Genomic DNA, 14,988 nt, shown 5'->3' with positions numbered 1-14,988 from the left:
ATATTTCAGTATTTTGAACATTTTCTGTTATTTTTAGATATTTACTTGTGACCATGTTGATAATTTTTAGATAATTTATATTTTTGAATATCTAATTGATATAAAATTTAAAATAATTAAGATAATTAAGTATATAATTTTGATTTAGATATTTTTGATATCCAGATTATTTTAGGCTAGATCAGATTCAGATATGGTTATCTCGATATTAAACTTTTATATCCATCTGAGTAATCAATCAGCTTTAGTTTGTGTTTAGTATTGCTTTCAAATCTAGTTTAGTTTGGTTATTTGGATTCGAATGTTTTACCCATATTTATTTTATTCTACTAATATAAAAGCAAAATAAAATAAATTTAAAACAACTATTCCCGGTTTATTTAACATACATAATTATTTGACCATAATTTTAGAATACCAATGAAAATGGTTGACAATCGTGTCAATATTTTTTGGCATGTTGCAAAATTGACGTAGTCAAAAATCAATTACATGTATTTTCTTTTAATACATTCTTGGTAAATATAGTAAAAACACAATACAATCGAGTGAAAAGTGTTAGATTTGCATAGAAAATAATTTGATCTCTTCACTCAGCACCTGAATTCTGATTTTCCAATCGATTTCACGAATATTGTTTTCTTTAACAACTTTTCTGATTTCTGATTTTTTCTTACAAAATCTGATTATGTTTCTAGTTTTTTGGTCTGATATTGAAACTATGTAAAGAAAAATAATATTTGGCTTAACAAAAGATCTGACTTTATGTGTGATATTTTCTATCTCAATTTGTTTAATTCATAACCATTCACAATTATTTATTGACTCCGTATACAAAAGTCTCAATCATGGCTACGTTCCGCAAGACATGAATCAGTTTTTTAAAACATTCTCATTCCAACATTTTAGTTGACAAGAATTTTAATCACTTCTAATTTCTTTCAGTTCACTACTCCCTCCGTTTCTATATAAGTGTCATTCTGACTCTTTTCACACAAATTAAGAAAATTGTTGAAATATATGTAATTTGTTATTAATTACATTTCTTTGACCAATAGTATTTTAGATAAATAAAATTAGTTATAAATCAATGCAGATTGCAATTAATTTTTAACTAAAAGAAAATATAATTTGCATTGAAATTGTAAAGTGACATTCTTTGTATAACAAGAAAAAAGAGATAGAATGACACTTATTAGGAAACATAGGGAGTAGTATAAAGGTTAAAAAATGCAAAAACTAAAAATGAGCTGATTAAAAAATTAAATAGTGTGAACACATTAAAATGTTTGTGGTAAAATTAAAAAAAAATACATGTTAGCATACTCTGATTAAATTCGATGTGAAACTGTAATGTGTATATGTAATATGAAAATATTAAATGATAATGTTTCTCTTTAGATTACTTTTATTTTATTCATTTTGATCACACTGTACGTGAAAAGAAGAACATACTATTTGAATAATTGTACTGAATGAAAACCACGTAACCCTATCTTTTATTTCCACAAATAACGAAAAAATCTCAAAGGGAACAGTTTATAATGTAAATAAAATTCCCAAAATAAAAAACACAAAAGATATAAAGCAAAGAAGAAAAAGTCTATGCTTTCATATTCATTGCTTTAACCTTCTATCTCTCAGATACAGACACACAACTAAGCTTCCCATCTGAAAGTAGTTTCATGTCCTTAAGGACCATAACCTCTCTCTCTCTAACAAAAAAAAATACAAGATAGAGAGAGAAAGTATGGCTCACATAAAGATCTAACAGAGACAGTAGTCCCACTGGCCACTTCCCCACCACAACCCATCTTCGATCATCATCATCATCAATGGATCATAACCCGAATCATCATAGACCAAACTTCCCTCTCCAGCTTCTTGATTCTTCTTCCTCCTCTTCCACTTCCTTAGCCATCATCCCATCAGCTTCTTCTTCCGAACCTAACTCCGACCCTAACGCTCTCTCCAAGAAACCACCTCCAAAGCGAACCTCAACTAAGGACCGACACACCAAAGTAGATGGCCGAGGCCGTAGGATCCGTATGCCCGCCATGTGCGCCGCACGTGTCTTTCAGCTCACACGTGAGCTAGGTCATAAATCCGACGGTGAAACCATCGAGTGGCTTCTCCAGCAAGCTGAGCCGGCGGTTATAGCCGCTACAGGGACTGGAACCATTCCGGCTAACTTCGCTTCGCTTAATATCTCACTTCGCAGCTCAAGATCTTCTCTCTCTGCTGCTCATCTTCGTACAACTCCAAGCAGCTATTACTTCCATTCCCCTACCATGACTCTTCCTCATCAGGTGCGTCCCAAGAACGAGTCGCATTCCTCTTCTTCTTCGCAGCTCCTAGACCACAACCAAATGGGGAACTATTTAGTACAATCAACGGCTGGATCTTTGCCTACGAGCCAGACTCCTACCACGGCACCGTTTTGGAGTAGTGGTGATAGTACGCAGAATCTTTGGGCTTTTAATATTAATCCTCATCATTCCGGTGATGTTTACAACACTAGCGGTGGTGGTGGTGGCGGCGGAGCAGGAGGAGTACATCTGATGAATTTTGCAGCTCCTATTGCTTTGTTTTCTGGACAGCCTTTGGCGTCTGGTTATGGAGGAGGAGGTGGAGAGCATAACCATTACGGAGTTTTAGCTGCTTACCGACCGGTTCAGGAGACGGCGAACCAGCAAAACCACGAAGGAGATCATCATCACAACCCTCAAGAAGATGGAAGCACGAGTCATCATCATTCATAGGCAAAACCACACACACAAATAATATATCTGTGAGATTTATTTTTTATTTTTGTTCTTTCGTTTGTTTGATTGTTCTCTAAACAACAAGCGTGTTTTTTTTTATGTTTGCATTGCTTCTTCTTTTCTTATATTTTTCTCTATAAATTATAATATTCCACGAGTGCTAATCAGGTTTCATTCGTCTTCTGATTAATTAATGTATTAAGTAATAAGTAAAAACGTGATTATTCAATATATGTATGTGGTTTTTGAAACCAAGCTTAGTTTTTTTTTCTAAAAGGGTTTTAGCCTCAATTAGTAGTTGTCTATACTCTTGAGTGAGGGAGGTTTATTATGTGAGTTCTGCTCGGGCTTCATTCTTCTTCTAATTAATTAATATATTAAGGAAGTAAGAACGTGATCGATTATTCGATATATCTAAGTATATATGCGGGTTTTTGAAACCTGGCTTAATTAGTGATTTTGTTTTTTTTTTCTTGGAGGGTTTAGCAAGCCTCAATTAGTGTGTCTTGTGAAATGTTTTTCCTCGTTACTCTTGAGTGAGAGAGGTTTATCATGTGAGTTCTGCTTGGTTTCGTTATTCTTCTGATTAATTAATGTATTAGTTAAGTAAGTAAGAACGTGACTATTCAATATATCGTCTTTACAAAAAAAAAAATAAAAAAAAAAATAAGACTATTATTTCATTCAAGAGTTATTAACACTCAGAGTCAGTTTCCATGTTTTTATTACAACATAAGGCAGTTTCAGCTGCTGAGGTATTTTTTTGTAATTAAAATCAAATAAATGGTAACTAAATTAATTTAAGTAACCAAGATGGTCCCACATTTGGCAATTTGCATTATCTCTCTCTCTTCTCTCGTTTCTTCTTCTTTCTTTTGAGAAATCTGCTTGGCTTCTTTTTTTTTTACTCTGTAAATCATTATTTTTTCCAAATCATTTTTTATCATCATAATTTCATCTTCTCTTTTATTTTCTTTATCACTAATATATTTTTTTTTATTCCAGATCTACAAATCTAAAAAGTCAATGCAAATTTATCTTTTTTGCTTTCCAGATATGTGATGAATAGAAAATACATCGGAAGTAATCACGAATCATTGCCGATCTTCTTTTATCATCACCATCAGATCACCTTCTCAGAGCTGCAAGGATAGTCGTAACTGGTTCGAGTTTTTCCGGCGCGGCTCTCCTTCGTCATGTAAGCTCGATGAGCAACAATGGCCATTTTTGTTTTATTTCACATCTGGTCCGTTGACTCTTAAGTACACTCATTTCTGCCCTTAAAATTTCTAATTTGCAAATATATCCCTTTTAAATTGATTTGTCACTTTTTAAATGTAGATACCAAACTTTTCTGATTTGCAAATATATATTTTTCTATTCAGTTTTAACTTTGCAAATTGCAAAAATAACCTCTGAAATTAATGTACATGCACTATCATATTTGTTGTACACATGTACATTACCATATTTATTGTACACATGTACACTTCCGTATTTGTTATACACATGTACATCACCATCCTATAATGTACACAACAAATGTACACAACTTTACAACATGTTGAACATCTAACATGTATCTCAAACATATGTGTACATGTGATTTTATTATCCACATGTACAATGACATTAAAATCATGCAATATCACTCAATTTGTGTATCATGTACAAGTAAAATGGTATAGATGCGGAACATCGAGTATTCATGTACATTTGGATAAACAGTGTACACATGTACACTATGATTATAATGTACACATGTACATTGTGATGTATAATGTACACTTTGGTGATAGTGTACACATAAAATTATGTAAGGTGGACAAATTTCAAAAAAAATACAAATGTGGTTTTAAAAATATAGAAAACATTTTGAAGTGCATTACATCTTGAAATATTACAAGTATCTCAATAATGAACATATCTACATGTACGCTATACCATGTACACAAATTATAATATGAAACGGTTCAGTTCTATCCAAAATTCATAAAATGAAACCGTAAATTTAAAAGACATTTGGCGTGTACATTATACCATATACATGAATTATAATATTCAAATGTACAATGATCCATATATACATCAATTAACTTGTATAATAATATATAGACACCATATAATATTTTAAATTGATTTGCAATAATATTTACATCTGATAATCAAAAATACATAACAATGATCAGAATGATAGTCAAAATCACCAATGTGTACATACATAGGAATGATCGCCAAAATTACTAATGTGTACATAAATATCAATGATAATAAAAATCACTAATGTGTATATAGAGTCAAAATCGCCAAATCACCAATATTTTTTTATGATTTTAATGATTTTCAATATTTTGTGTTAGTTCAGTTTAATCATTTTAAGTTACATTTTAAGTGTATAAATTGAATTTGTGTATTTATTTGCATATCACAAGGGTTTAAATGTTTTAGTGCTATATATGTGTACATCACTTTCCATATCCACATGTACAAAAGGATGTGTGTGAATTGGATGTACATCGATTACAAAACACTATCAAAGATATATCTTGACATATCTTAAAAGATAGGTAAAATTATGTAAATAATAAATAAATATAATTCTTTTGAAAAATATAAACTGAAAACAACAAATTTCATTTTATAGAAAAGATTAAAAGCTTAGGAAAAGAAAGAAGATAAAGAAAGATACATGGGTCCACTTGTAGTTAAATGTCGTCAGAAAAAAATACATAATAAATATTGTTAGTAAATTGTTTTTACTTAGTTACACTTCATTTAGTTAGTTTTGAGATGGAAAGTGAGATTGGTTAGTAAAAACTACCCTAGTAGCATAAACTGCTTTATAATGTAATAGAAACTTGAAAACTGTCTTTGAGTGTAATTGTTTCATTATTCAATATATCGTAGTATGTGGTTTTCGCAACCAGGCATCGTCTTTTTTTTTCTAGAGCGTTTAGCCTCAACTAGTATTTACTATTTATCTTGTGAAATGTTTTTTCCTCTATACTCTTCTTACGTGAGTGAGGTTTATTATGTGACACATTGCTTGATGAGTGTTTTCGAACAATTTTCTATATATGTATGATTCAGTATCAATAAAACTTTTCATACCAAATTACTATATATCTTCCGTTTAATTTGTTCATGATTTGATTCCATCCACTGCATTGTCTGAAATAGGTACATATGCATGTATTATGAGCTTATTCCTGTTATATTTCTATCTAATCTATTACTTCCCAGCGTGAATCACTGTCCTTTTTGGTCACCCTTGACTGGTGTGATTTTCTTGGTTACTAATTAAGTGTAAGTGTGAAAAAACTCCAGTAGCCTAGTGATTTGAATGGTTGAGGTGGAGTTGTGGCACTTAGCTCGATTCTTTTCTTTTCTTTTCAGAAAGTGTGTACACGAAAGGATGCCTTTAGATATGGTGCCATATTAATGCCAGTAGGTCGTCTTCTATATGTATGTGCTGGAGTCAATACTTTAATTTATTCAATTTATAGCTTTTGTAAGGCATTACTTTGTGAATGCTCAAGCACTGTATAGTTATATTGCGGAGCGCAGGAACGTAAGATTAAATGATCAAAGATCACGTATGGTCGAAGCTTGCTACGTTTGCAGATTTAAGATACACAATCTCTGAATCCATGAAACTTATAGCCAACGTTAATTCTTGTTAAATAATAATGTATGTATATACATGTAAAGATTGTGAAGTTCGAACACCTAAAACATTCATCAAAGATATTTCATTCTCTTCCGAAAGTTGATCAAATACAAATACCAAAAACAATGTCTAGAACGAAATTTAATATTTGGGTTGGATATATGTAGATCTTCTCGGTGCAAAGCCAATACTCATGCAAGTCATTAAAACGACTGAAGGTTACAGATTTGAGCTTCATCATTTTTTTTATTTCTAAGTGTTTTTCGTTGATGGAGATCCAGGATACATTGATGATCTAAAATTAACCAGGCAAATTTCTTTTTTTTTTGTAACTGATACCAGGCAAATTTCATTATACAAATAATACGTAAGTACGTAATGCAATGCATATTTACCCATATCCCTGCATCTTGTGTCGGTCTATATAGATATTATTATACTTCTTTAGTTATTATCTTATTATTTATATACGGTCTTACCATATGCATGATTACTTGTAGAGAAACGATCGTGTAGACCTAAGTTGCATCTATCTTATTAAAACAGAAATATTATTTTGTTCGACCTAACATTTATTTTGTAAGTTTTTAAATTAAATACACATTTATACTTTATAGTTAAACCTACATTAAATCATTAATATTCTTTTCTTTATAATACTATCCATGTTTCCAAACAATATACTTATTTTTTTACTACTATCAATGTTTCCAAACAATACAATAATTAATTTTAATATTTTATATCTATCATTTTCTCTTTAAAATTTTGTAGAAACATCATAATTTCATAAATTGCAAAATAATAAACTTTAAAATTTGGATTATAAGATTACAAATTATGAAACTATTACAATTTAAATCAAATGAGATTACATATTGGTCATCCATCAATTCAATCGGTTAGTCTCAAATTTTAGTGATTTTTGTTAATATGAATATTTTAAAAACCTAAATTGAATTGTCAGATCTCCAGATTAACCGGTATAGTCACAATCGGGTTGAATTTAGAAACACTGATTTAAATGCAAAAATATTTTAAATACACTCTTTAAAAGTTACCAAAATATTTGTTAAATTATTAGTAAAAAATTTCATCGTAAAATATTCCGCGCTTCCAAAGCGCGGATCATAATCTAGTTGTATATAAATGAGAAATATTAACGAGCATGGGATTGGGTGGTTAGCAATTCTAAAATCATATACACCTACTTTTATATACAGTTGATATCTTAATGGAAAACAAAATTGCTTCATGTAAAAATATCTATTTTAGTAATGATAATATTTTTTTTTGTTTCTTGAGAATAATACTTTTTTGTTAATTGGAAGTATAATACTTGAAGCTTCTATAGATCAAATTTTTAAGAAATGAACTTTAGTTTAACGAAATCAAATTTTGTAGGAAGCAGCAATATTAGAGGAATGTAATTAGTTGTTCAAAAAAAGCAAAGAGGAATGTAATTCTATCTGATCAAAATAATGTAGCAATAGGCTGTCGAAACTAGATTCATCATTTCTCGTTGATAAAAAAAGAAGAAAATAAACAATAAGATACGAGTCATGACCGATCTCATGAATCTTCTTTGATTTTTCTTTTTCGTACTACTTTGGAGAATTGGAGATAAACAATAAGATACGAGTCATGACCGATCATTGTCTTTATGTCGGCGTTTTTATATATTATATAAAAAAGAAATCTACACAAAAAGGTAAGGGAACAGGCCGTTAATGTAATCTGGCGTTACCCAATAGGTCCAAAAGAAGTTAAAATTTCTTAAAGTATGTATGCTTAAGATAGAGTGCTTTGGATCTACGACTACGTCGTTGTAGATGTGAGAAAGCTCTAGTATGGAAGACTGTATTCATGTGGCTTCTTTGTCTTTGATCTGGCAAAGATTAGATGATCATCATTCCCTCACTTGCTTCTCTATTTGTTTAATCAAGGATCACTAATCCAACCATTCGTCGTCTTCACCGTAAACATTTTTTCAATTTTTTTGCAGAACAAATAATGATCTACATAAATTTTTAAAAGGAACATATACTCGTTCAAACTTTTTTCTCAGGCCCAGTTTCAATACTGCTTATAGTTTCTCCATCCACATTTACTGATATGGGCTATATACAATCCATCGGCTCGTAAAGCCCATTATTAGCTGAAGATCGGAGAAAAGGGTCGAGTTTAGACCTTAGACAGGTGGATATTTGGATGCGCTCAAGCACAATATATTTTCTGTTGTAAATAAAGAAGAGAAGAGAAGAGAAGAGAGGAATTTGTGTGTCTTATTCCATGAATAATGATCTCCTTATATAGGATACAATAGCTTGGAGACAAAGCTTAACTTGGAGTGGGGAACAAGTATATCTAGGACTTTCCATATGGACATCACTACAATATTTATAACACTTCCCCTTGATGTCCAATATGTCGAAGTGCTTTCAAAACGCCGTAGATGCTGTCTCGTTAAAAACCGAGATTGTAATGCCATAACCGTCTAGAGTTTGTAATGCGTTTGGAATACTGCCTCGTTAAAACCTTTCCATGGTAAACCCAAAAACCCAATGTGGTAAAAACGGGAAGCCATGGATAGGAAAAAGAGTACAGCCGCATTACTTCCCCTGAAGTGAATATCACTGAAGGCTTCTCAGTGATCGCATACCAATCTGCTGCATAAGCTTCCTGAGCGTGCATGTTGGTAATGCCTAAGTGAAGAGGTCGGCTGAGTTCTCGCTAGATCTGACTTAGAGGACCTTGACCTCTCCTTCTTTCTGAAGATCGTTGGTGAAGAAGAACTTGGGGAGAACATGCTTAGTCTTGTCACCCTTGATGTAACCATCTTTGAGCTGAGCTATGCAGGCCGTATTGTCTTCGTAAAGAACGGTCGGCTCGTCTTTACCATCCGTGATCCCACATGCTGTCCGAATATGGTGTGTCATGAGTTTCAACCAGACACACTCTCTGCTTGCTTCATGGATCGCCAATATATCCGAGTGATTGGATGATGTGGCTGATATAGTCTGCTTGACTGATCTCCATGAAATGGTCGTGCCTCCATATGTGAAAACATAGCCGGTTTGGGACTTAGCACTGTGTGGATCGGACTGGTAACCTGCATCAACAAAATGCTTTCATGATATTCATGGTCCATTCGGATCATATGGTTTATCTCTCTTAGATAAATTCGACCATGAATGTCTTTGTATGTCCATGATCTGTCTGGATCATGACATCATCCATAATCCATCCGGACTATGTTCTTGTCCACTATATATCTTATTCATATCCTTTGACCAAAACTCTTTATGAACTTTTAGTATATGTCCACGTTATGTTCATGAAGTGGCTATTGTGTTATAGTTTGAAGTTTAATCAAAGCTAAGCCACTTTTTGGTCAATAGGACGTTCCTCTCACTTGGATGGTTTAGGTCGGATTTAAGACCTAGAGGAACTGGTCGGAACAAGCTGGACGGGATGGATTGGTCGGGACCAGTGATGATTAAGGTCGAACTAGGTCGGACATGATCCTAGTCGGTATGGTTCCCTTTGGTCGTGAATCTGATGGATTCTCAGACCATTTGATCAATCTATTCTTGGTATGTTGGATCATAGATTCCAACCTTTATATACGGCTAATGATCTCTACTATAGATCATCGTAGTCTCTTCATAGCCTTTCCAAGAATCAATCATCTTAATCATCCTTTCTTTAAGTATAAACACAAGGAATATATTGACTACTATATGGACTGATTTGAAACGTTCTTATAGAACTTTCTACTAAGCATCACTTAGTCTTATCATATCGTGTGTATGCAGCTGCATTTCAGTCCATGAACAACGCAGGAACGATGTTGTTCTATGAGAACTTCTTTCTCATCTTTCAAGGTATCTTATATTACCTTTATATCCAGTGAGATATCCAATGTCTACTACATCTTTCTTAGATGTCCAGATTTCGATATTGGGTAGTAGCATTCACCACATTAGGAATTTATTTCCTTGTTCCTTAGTCCCTGTGAGTATCCTTGTGTGATCAAGCCATTCCATTGAATGCTTTATGTAGCAACATGTACGACCACTTGTTTGTACTTTCATGTTCTACTGCTCACGATTTTCTTTTCCTCACAAGACTCATCTGTTCACTGGTTAGATGGCGTCTCACTTATGTATTTGGCCAATACGCCCATCTCATACATTCTTTGGGTTTAACTCCACGTCTCATTCTATGAGTACTCTTACGTGGGTTAGTGATCCTCGCATATCTCTTATGCTCAAGTGCTTTCTCTTTATCACTTATGAGTGTGTGTATGTGTCGACACTTTATATAATGTTCCATCGCGTTCTATCGCGTTCTAGACATGATACAATCGATTGAGATTTTATTATTATCAGGATCATTGAATACTTTGTAGTTTGCAAGGCTACATTGTATGATACCTGTACCTTAGGACCGGCCGGTCTTATCTCATTGTCTAGTATGGTTTCTCTTTCATGAACCCGGATCTATCATTATGAGCACCTTATCTCTTTCTATCCGAGGTTCCTTATATATGGAACATACTTGTCTATCTTGTATAGACTTCTACAGCAACTTGATTATGTCTCTACTAGGACATTTATATAGTGGTGCTAAGCTGGTATGACTTAGTCATTCTTTCGGGTCTGTCTGGCTATCATTCTTTCTTTGTTTATGGACGTCCAGTACATATATATCTGGTCCGAGGATCTTTGCCAAGACTTGGATGGTTAAAACCATTCCACTTTCACTTTCTATTTACCAGCTTATAGCTTTCTCCATGATGTTGGATAGTCGGATTCATCTTGTATGTAATCCGTGTACCTTGGCCACAATATGATCACCTTTGTTTGGCTCATGGTCTCACTGAATTCGTGGGAGAAAGATCATGTTCTCTTATCCAACATATATTCCCGATTTTCATCTCATCCTTAGATGAGGTATTCCATCCTAGATGGCACATAGGTATGTGGTGGTTTATTCATAGACTCTTAGGATGGTCTATATCTGGATTATGACCCTTTATCATCTTTAGACGGGAATATCTATGCTCACTTTATATGGCCTGATGTAACTTATCTTTCATACATGTATTCTTGTGGTGTACCCAAGCTTATAGACTTTTGAAGTCTCAACCTTATAGGTTATGCCTTTTACGGCCAAGCTATAATGCCTTATGGCCTTCAGCCATGCTTATCATGTTCGGGTTTTATAGTATGGTCATGGACCACACGGAGTGTTTATTCTCCCCCTCATGAACATGCTATAAAGTACGTTTGTTTGTCCTCACTTAAACGTAATGCTTGGACGGTCAGCATGGTTTTAGACCATGATACACGAATTTGTGGTCTGGTCATGATCACGGGTTTTGTTCTCACTATCCTCATGATCAGATTATACTTTCGTGTTGCTTGGAACAATGAAGCCTACTGAGTTTCCCTTGTGTACATGTTTCACAACGTGAGATCTTATGGGATAACTCTTTGTGCCTTATTAATCAAGTTCAGACCAGGATGGCTAATCCGGTCATGCCATAAAGTGTATAAATTCGTTGGTGAACCTTACTGGTTACCTAGGCTTTTATGCCTTATCACACCGATCCTTAGCATAGTATTAGATCAGTAGGGAGAATGTAGTCTCGACCTCTTTTATATGTATGCCTTTGGCGATTTTCATAAGCTAAAAGAAACATTTCCTTTTGCTTTGCTCTGCCCATTGGTTTATTATTGAAACCATTTTGATGTGGCTTGTAATGCCATTTCGACCTTTACTCCCTCCTCGACCATGATTGGATCTACAACCACGGTTATTGTGGTATCCTTGTCCACGGCCAGTGGGGATTTTGGGTCTCTCTCAATGGGTCTTAGGTGATAAATTTCGTGCCTCTTAAGGCCATGCCTTAGGCGTGGTGGTCTAGACATACTCTTCTCGAGTTTTCATTCTCATTTGTCAATCAAAAATATTTTTCAAGCAAATCAATCAAGATAAAAGAAAAACTTTTATTAATGCTATGAAATTTGAATGACAAATTATATTTAAAAGAAAACACCAAATCATAAGTATGAAATCAGAATGTCAAAAGGCTTAAACAATAGCCGGCCAGTCCATAATAACATCTTGGACGTGGCTCACATTTGGTTCTCTATTCAATGAATAAACCAATCTCATCATCTATATGAGTCCACCCGAATTTTCTTTTCTTAGCTTCTTCAGCATCACCGTATATCATCTCACATTGATACTCGGCACTTATCTCCATAACATAGTCGAGTTTGTCGAGGTTGACTTTCCTTTTCTGCTTCTTTTCCTCAAGAGCTGAAAGGTATGAGAGAAGGTCGTAATAGGTTGTGAAACCTTTAGCCTTCTGTGATAACAACACTTCCTTTGAATGGATCGTGTCACGAGTCTTGCTTAACAAGTCATAGTTTGTTATCACTACACCACATAGTTTAAGACTATAGGTGATTCTCATAAGATCAAAGTGATAGTCATCCACGGATTCATAATCCTGGAACCTCAGAGCCTTCCATTCTTTCATGGACTCATCTAGTAGTGGCTCGAAGAACATGGTGTTCAATCTCGACCAGAGATCGTAAGGATCGTTGATGTAACTGCACTCATCATACAGATCCTTCACGAGATGCTTTTTCATTATCAAAACAGCTCTACGCCTTTCATATGCAAGGGTATCATTGCCGTATTTGATACACTTCCCAAGTCCTTTAGACTTTAAATCGGCTGAAGTGTTCATCGCCCAATCAAGGTAATTGTCTCCATTGAGATCAAGGGCTGGGTAATCCGAGTGATGGAGTCTCGACATCTGAATCATATCAAAATGATTTGTGTTAGTACATACAATTTTCTGATGCCATTGGCTATCCAAGAAATAAAAGGCACTCGGCTAGTATGTAAACAATAAAGCCATATGGCTTGTGTGACCAATGCCATTCGGCTATTACACAATTAAATCACATTGCCAGCAAACAAATAAGAGGGCCATACGGCCAGTTTGCATTCTCTTTAGAAATTTACTTTCTCATAACTCATCCATCACTTAATCAACTTATTTGATTTATAAATCCCTTGAAAATAGTGGGATGGAAGAGTGCATGGTTTAGCCATACCATATGGTATGCTACATCGACCCATGCGATTTAATGGTCTAGTAGTACCATTCGGTACACATCCTCGACCAAATAAAACGGATCGTGATTTAGCTGCACTGTGGTGCGCATCATCCATCACCGGTGATTGTGGATCACCGTGGATCATCGAGGATCACCGTGGATCACCTTGGATCACTGATCATCGTAGATTATCGCGGATCATCGAGGATCATCATGGATCATAGATCAACGCGGATCATCGTGGATGATCACCGTGAATCATAGGTGAAAAATCTAGTTGCACCTGAGGGTGAACATCATCGACCATTGATTTTGTTTTATGGTCTAATCGTACTTAAGAGTACGTATCATCGACCTTTACTTCATATGGTCTAGTCATACCTATTGGTATGCATCATTGACTTAAAAGAAAATCATGGTCTAGCCACACTATGGTGTGCATCATCGACCAAAAGATGTGGAAAACATTAACCTTATGTTTTGTTTGGACATATAGCGTGTCATCCTTAAAGGGGTATCACTTGTTGTCCATACAAAACGAAAGTCATGTAATCACATGCTTTATATTTTAGGATTTAGGGTTTCTTAAAATCAGATTTAAACTTTAAGGATTAGGGTTTAAAATTCAAATCTGTTTTTAGGATTAGGTTAAACATTGACCTTAAATTTTGTTTGGACATATAGCGTGTCATCCTTAAAGGGGTATCACTTGTTGTCCATACAAAACTAAAGTCATGTAAAACTATTAAGGGTTTAGGGTTTTGATTTTAAAATAAACAGAACTAAAATCAACCAAATCAAATCGCAAAATTTTTAAATCGGATTTAAGATGAAGAGAAGTTTGAAACCCGAATTGCTTGAACCACAAGTAAAGATTAGGGTTCTTGAGATCTTACCTTAATCTTTGCCGATCTTTTCTCCTTGGTTCCTCTTTTAGAAACCTTAAATAATCAACAATGAAAGTTTCAAAGTTGGATTAGTATGAGATCTAAGAACAATAGAAATCGAAATTAAGAGAGATAAGGAGTTGGCGGCTATTAGGGTTTTGGATGATCTTTGACGGCGCGGCTTGCACTGGGAGGTGACGGCGCGTCTGGAGTCGGATTGATGCGTGGTCTGCGGCGCTGGATTCGTCTCGTCAAGAGCTTCAATTTGATATATTACTCGCCGTCTGGATCCTTACGGTTAGGGAGATATGACGGTTTAAAGTTGCGGCTGAAATTAAGGTTTTTGTGGTCGCTGGATTTTAGCTAGGGTTTAGAGTCTCGTGCTGATAACGTGTTGTAAATAAAGAAGAGAAGAGAAGAGAAGAGAGGAATTTGTGTGTCTTATTCCATGAATAATGATCTCCTTATATAGGATACAATAGCTTGGAGACAAAGCTTAACTTGGAGTGGAGAACAAGTAT

The 14,988-nt window shown here is 34.4% G+C and overlaps 2 protein-coding genes across 4 annotated transcripts; one reads left to right on the top strand and one right to left on the bottom strand.

The window, feature by feature from the left end:
- Positions 1 to 1,647: 1,647 nt before the first annotated feature.
- LOC108821321 (transcription factor TCP15) lies at positions 1,648 to 6,533 on the top strand. Of its 3 annotated transcripts, none has more exons than XR_008939349.1 (3): positions 1,648 to 2,791; positions 6,162 to 6,230; positions 6,333 to 6,533. XR_008939349.1 is itself a non-coding variant. In XM_056995774.1 (2 exons), the coding sequence occupies exon 1, from the start codon at positions 1,836 to 1,838 to the stop codon at positions 2,760 to 2,762; it is 927 nt and encodes a 308-aa protein (XP_056851754.1). In that variant the 5' UTR covers positions 1,648 to 1,835; the 3' UTR covers positions 2,763 to 2,791; positions 3,820 to 4,068. The 3 variants fall into 3 exon arrangements, 1 of the variants encoding a protein (XP_056851754.1); XR_008939347.1 differs by having other exon boundaries at positions 6,315 to 6,533; XM_056995774.1 differs by lacking the exons at positions 6,162 to 6,230; positions 6,333 to 6,533 and adding an exon at positions 3,820 to 4,068.
- A 5,899-nt stretch (positions 6,534 to 12,432) lies between these two features.
- LOC130500806 (uncharacterized) lies at positions 12,433 to 14,926 on the bottom strand. Its single transcript, XM_056995762.1, has 2 exons — positions 14,477 to 14,926; positions 12,433 to 13,273 (listed from the first exon to the last, which is right to left on the bottom strand). The coding sequence occupies exon 2, from the start codon at positions 13,271 to 13,273 to the stop codon at positions 12,596 to 12,598; it is 678 nt and encodes a 225-aa protein (XP_056851742.1). The 5' UTR covers positions 14,477 to 14,926; the 3' UTR covers positions 12,433 to 12,595.
- Positions 14,927 to 14,988: the final 62 nt, after the last annotated feature.

This window comes from Raphanus sativus, chromosome 2 (assembly GCF_000801105.2).
Source record: "Raphanus sativus cultivar WK10039 chromosome 2, ASM80110v3, whole genome shotgun sequence".
Taxonomy (NCBI): domain Eukaryota; kingdom Viridiplantae; phylum Streptophyta; class Magnoliopsida; order Brassicales; family Brassicaceae; genus Raphanus; species Raphanus sativus.
The sequence above is the reverse complement of the archived record's forward strand: the minus strand, read 5'-3'. Positions and strand labels throughout refer to the sequence as shown.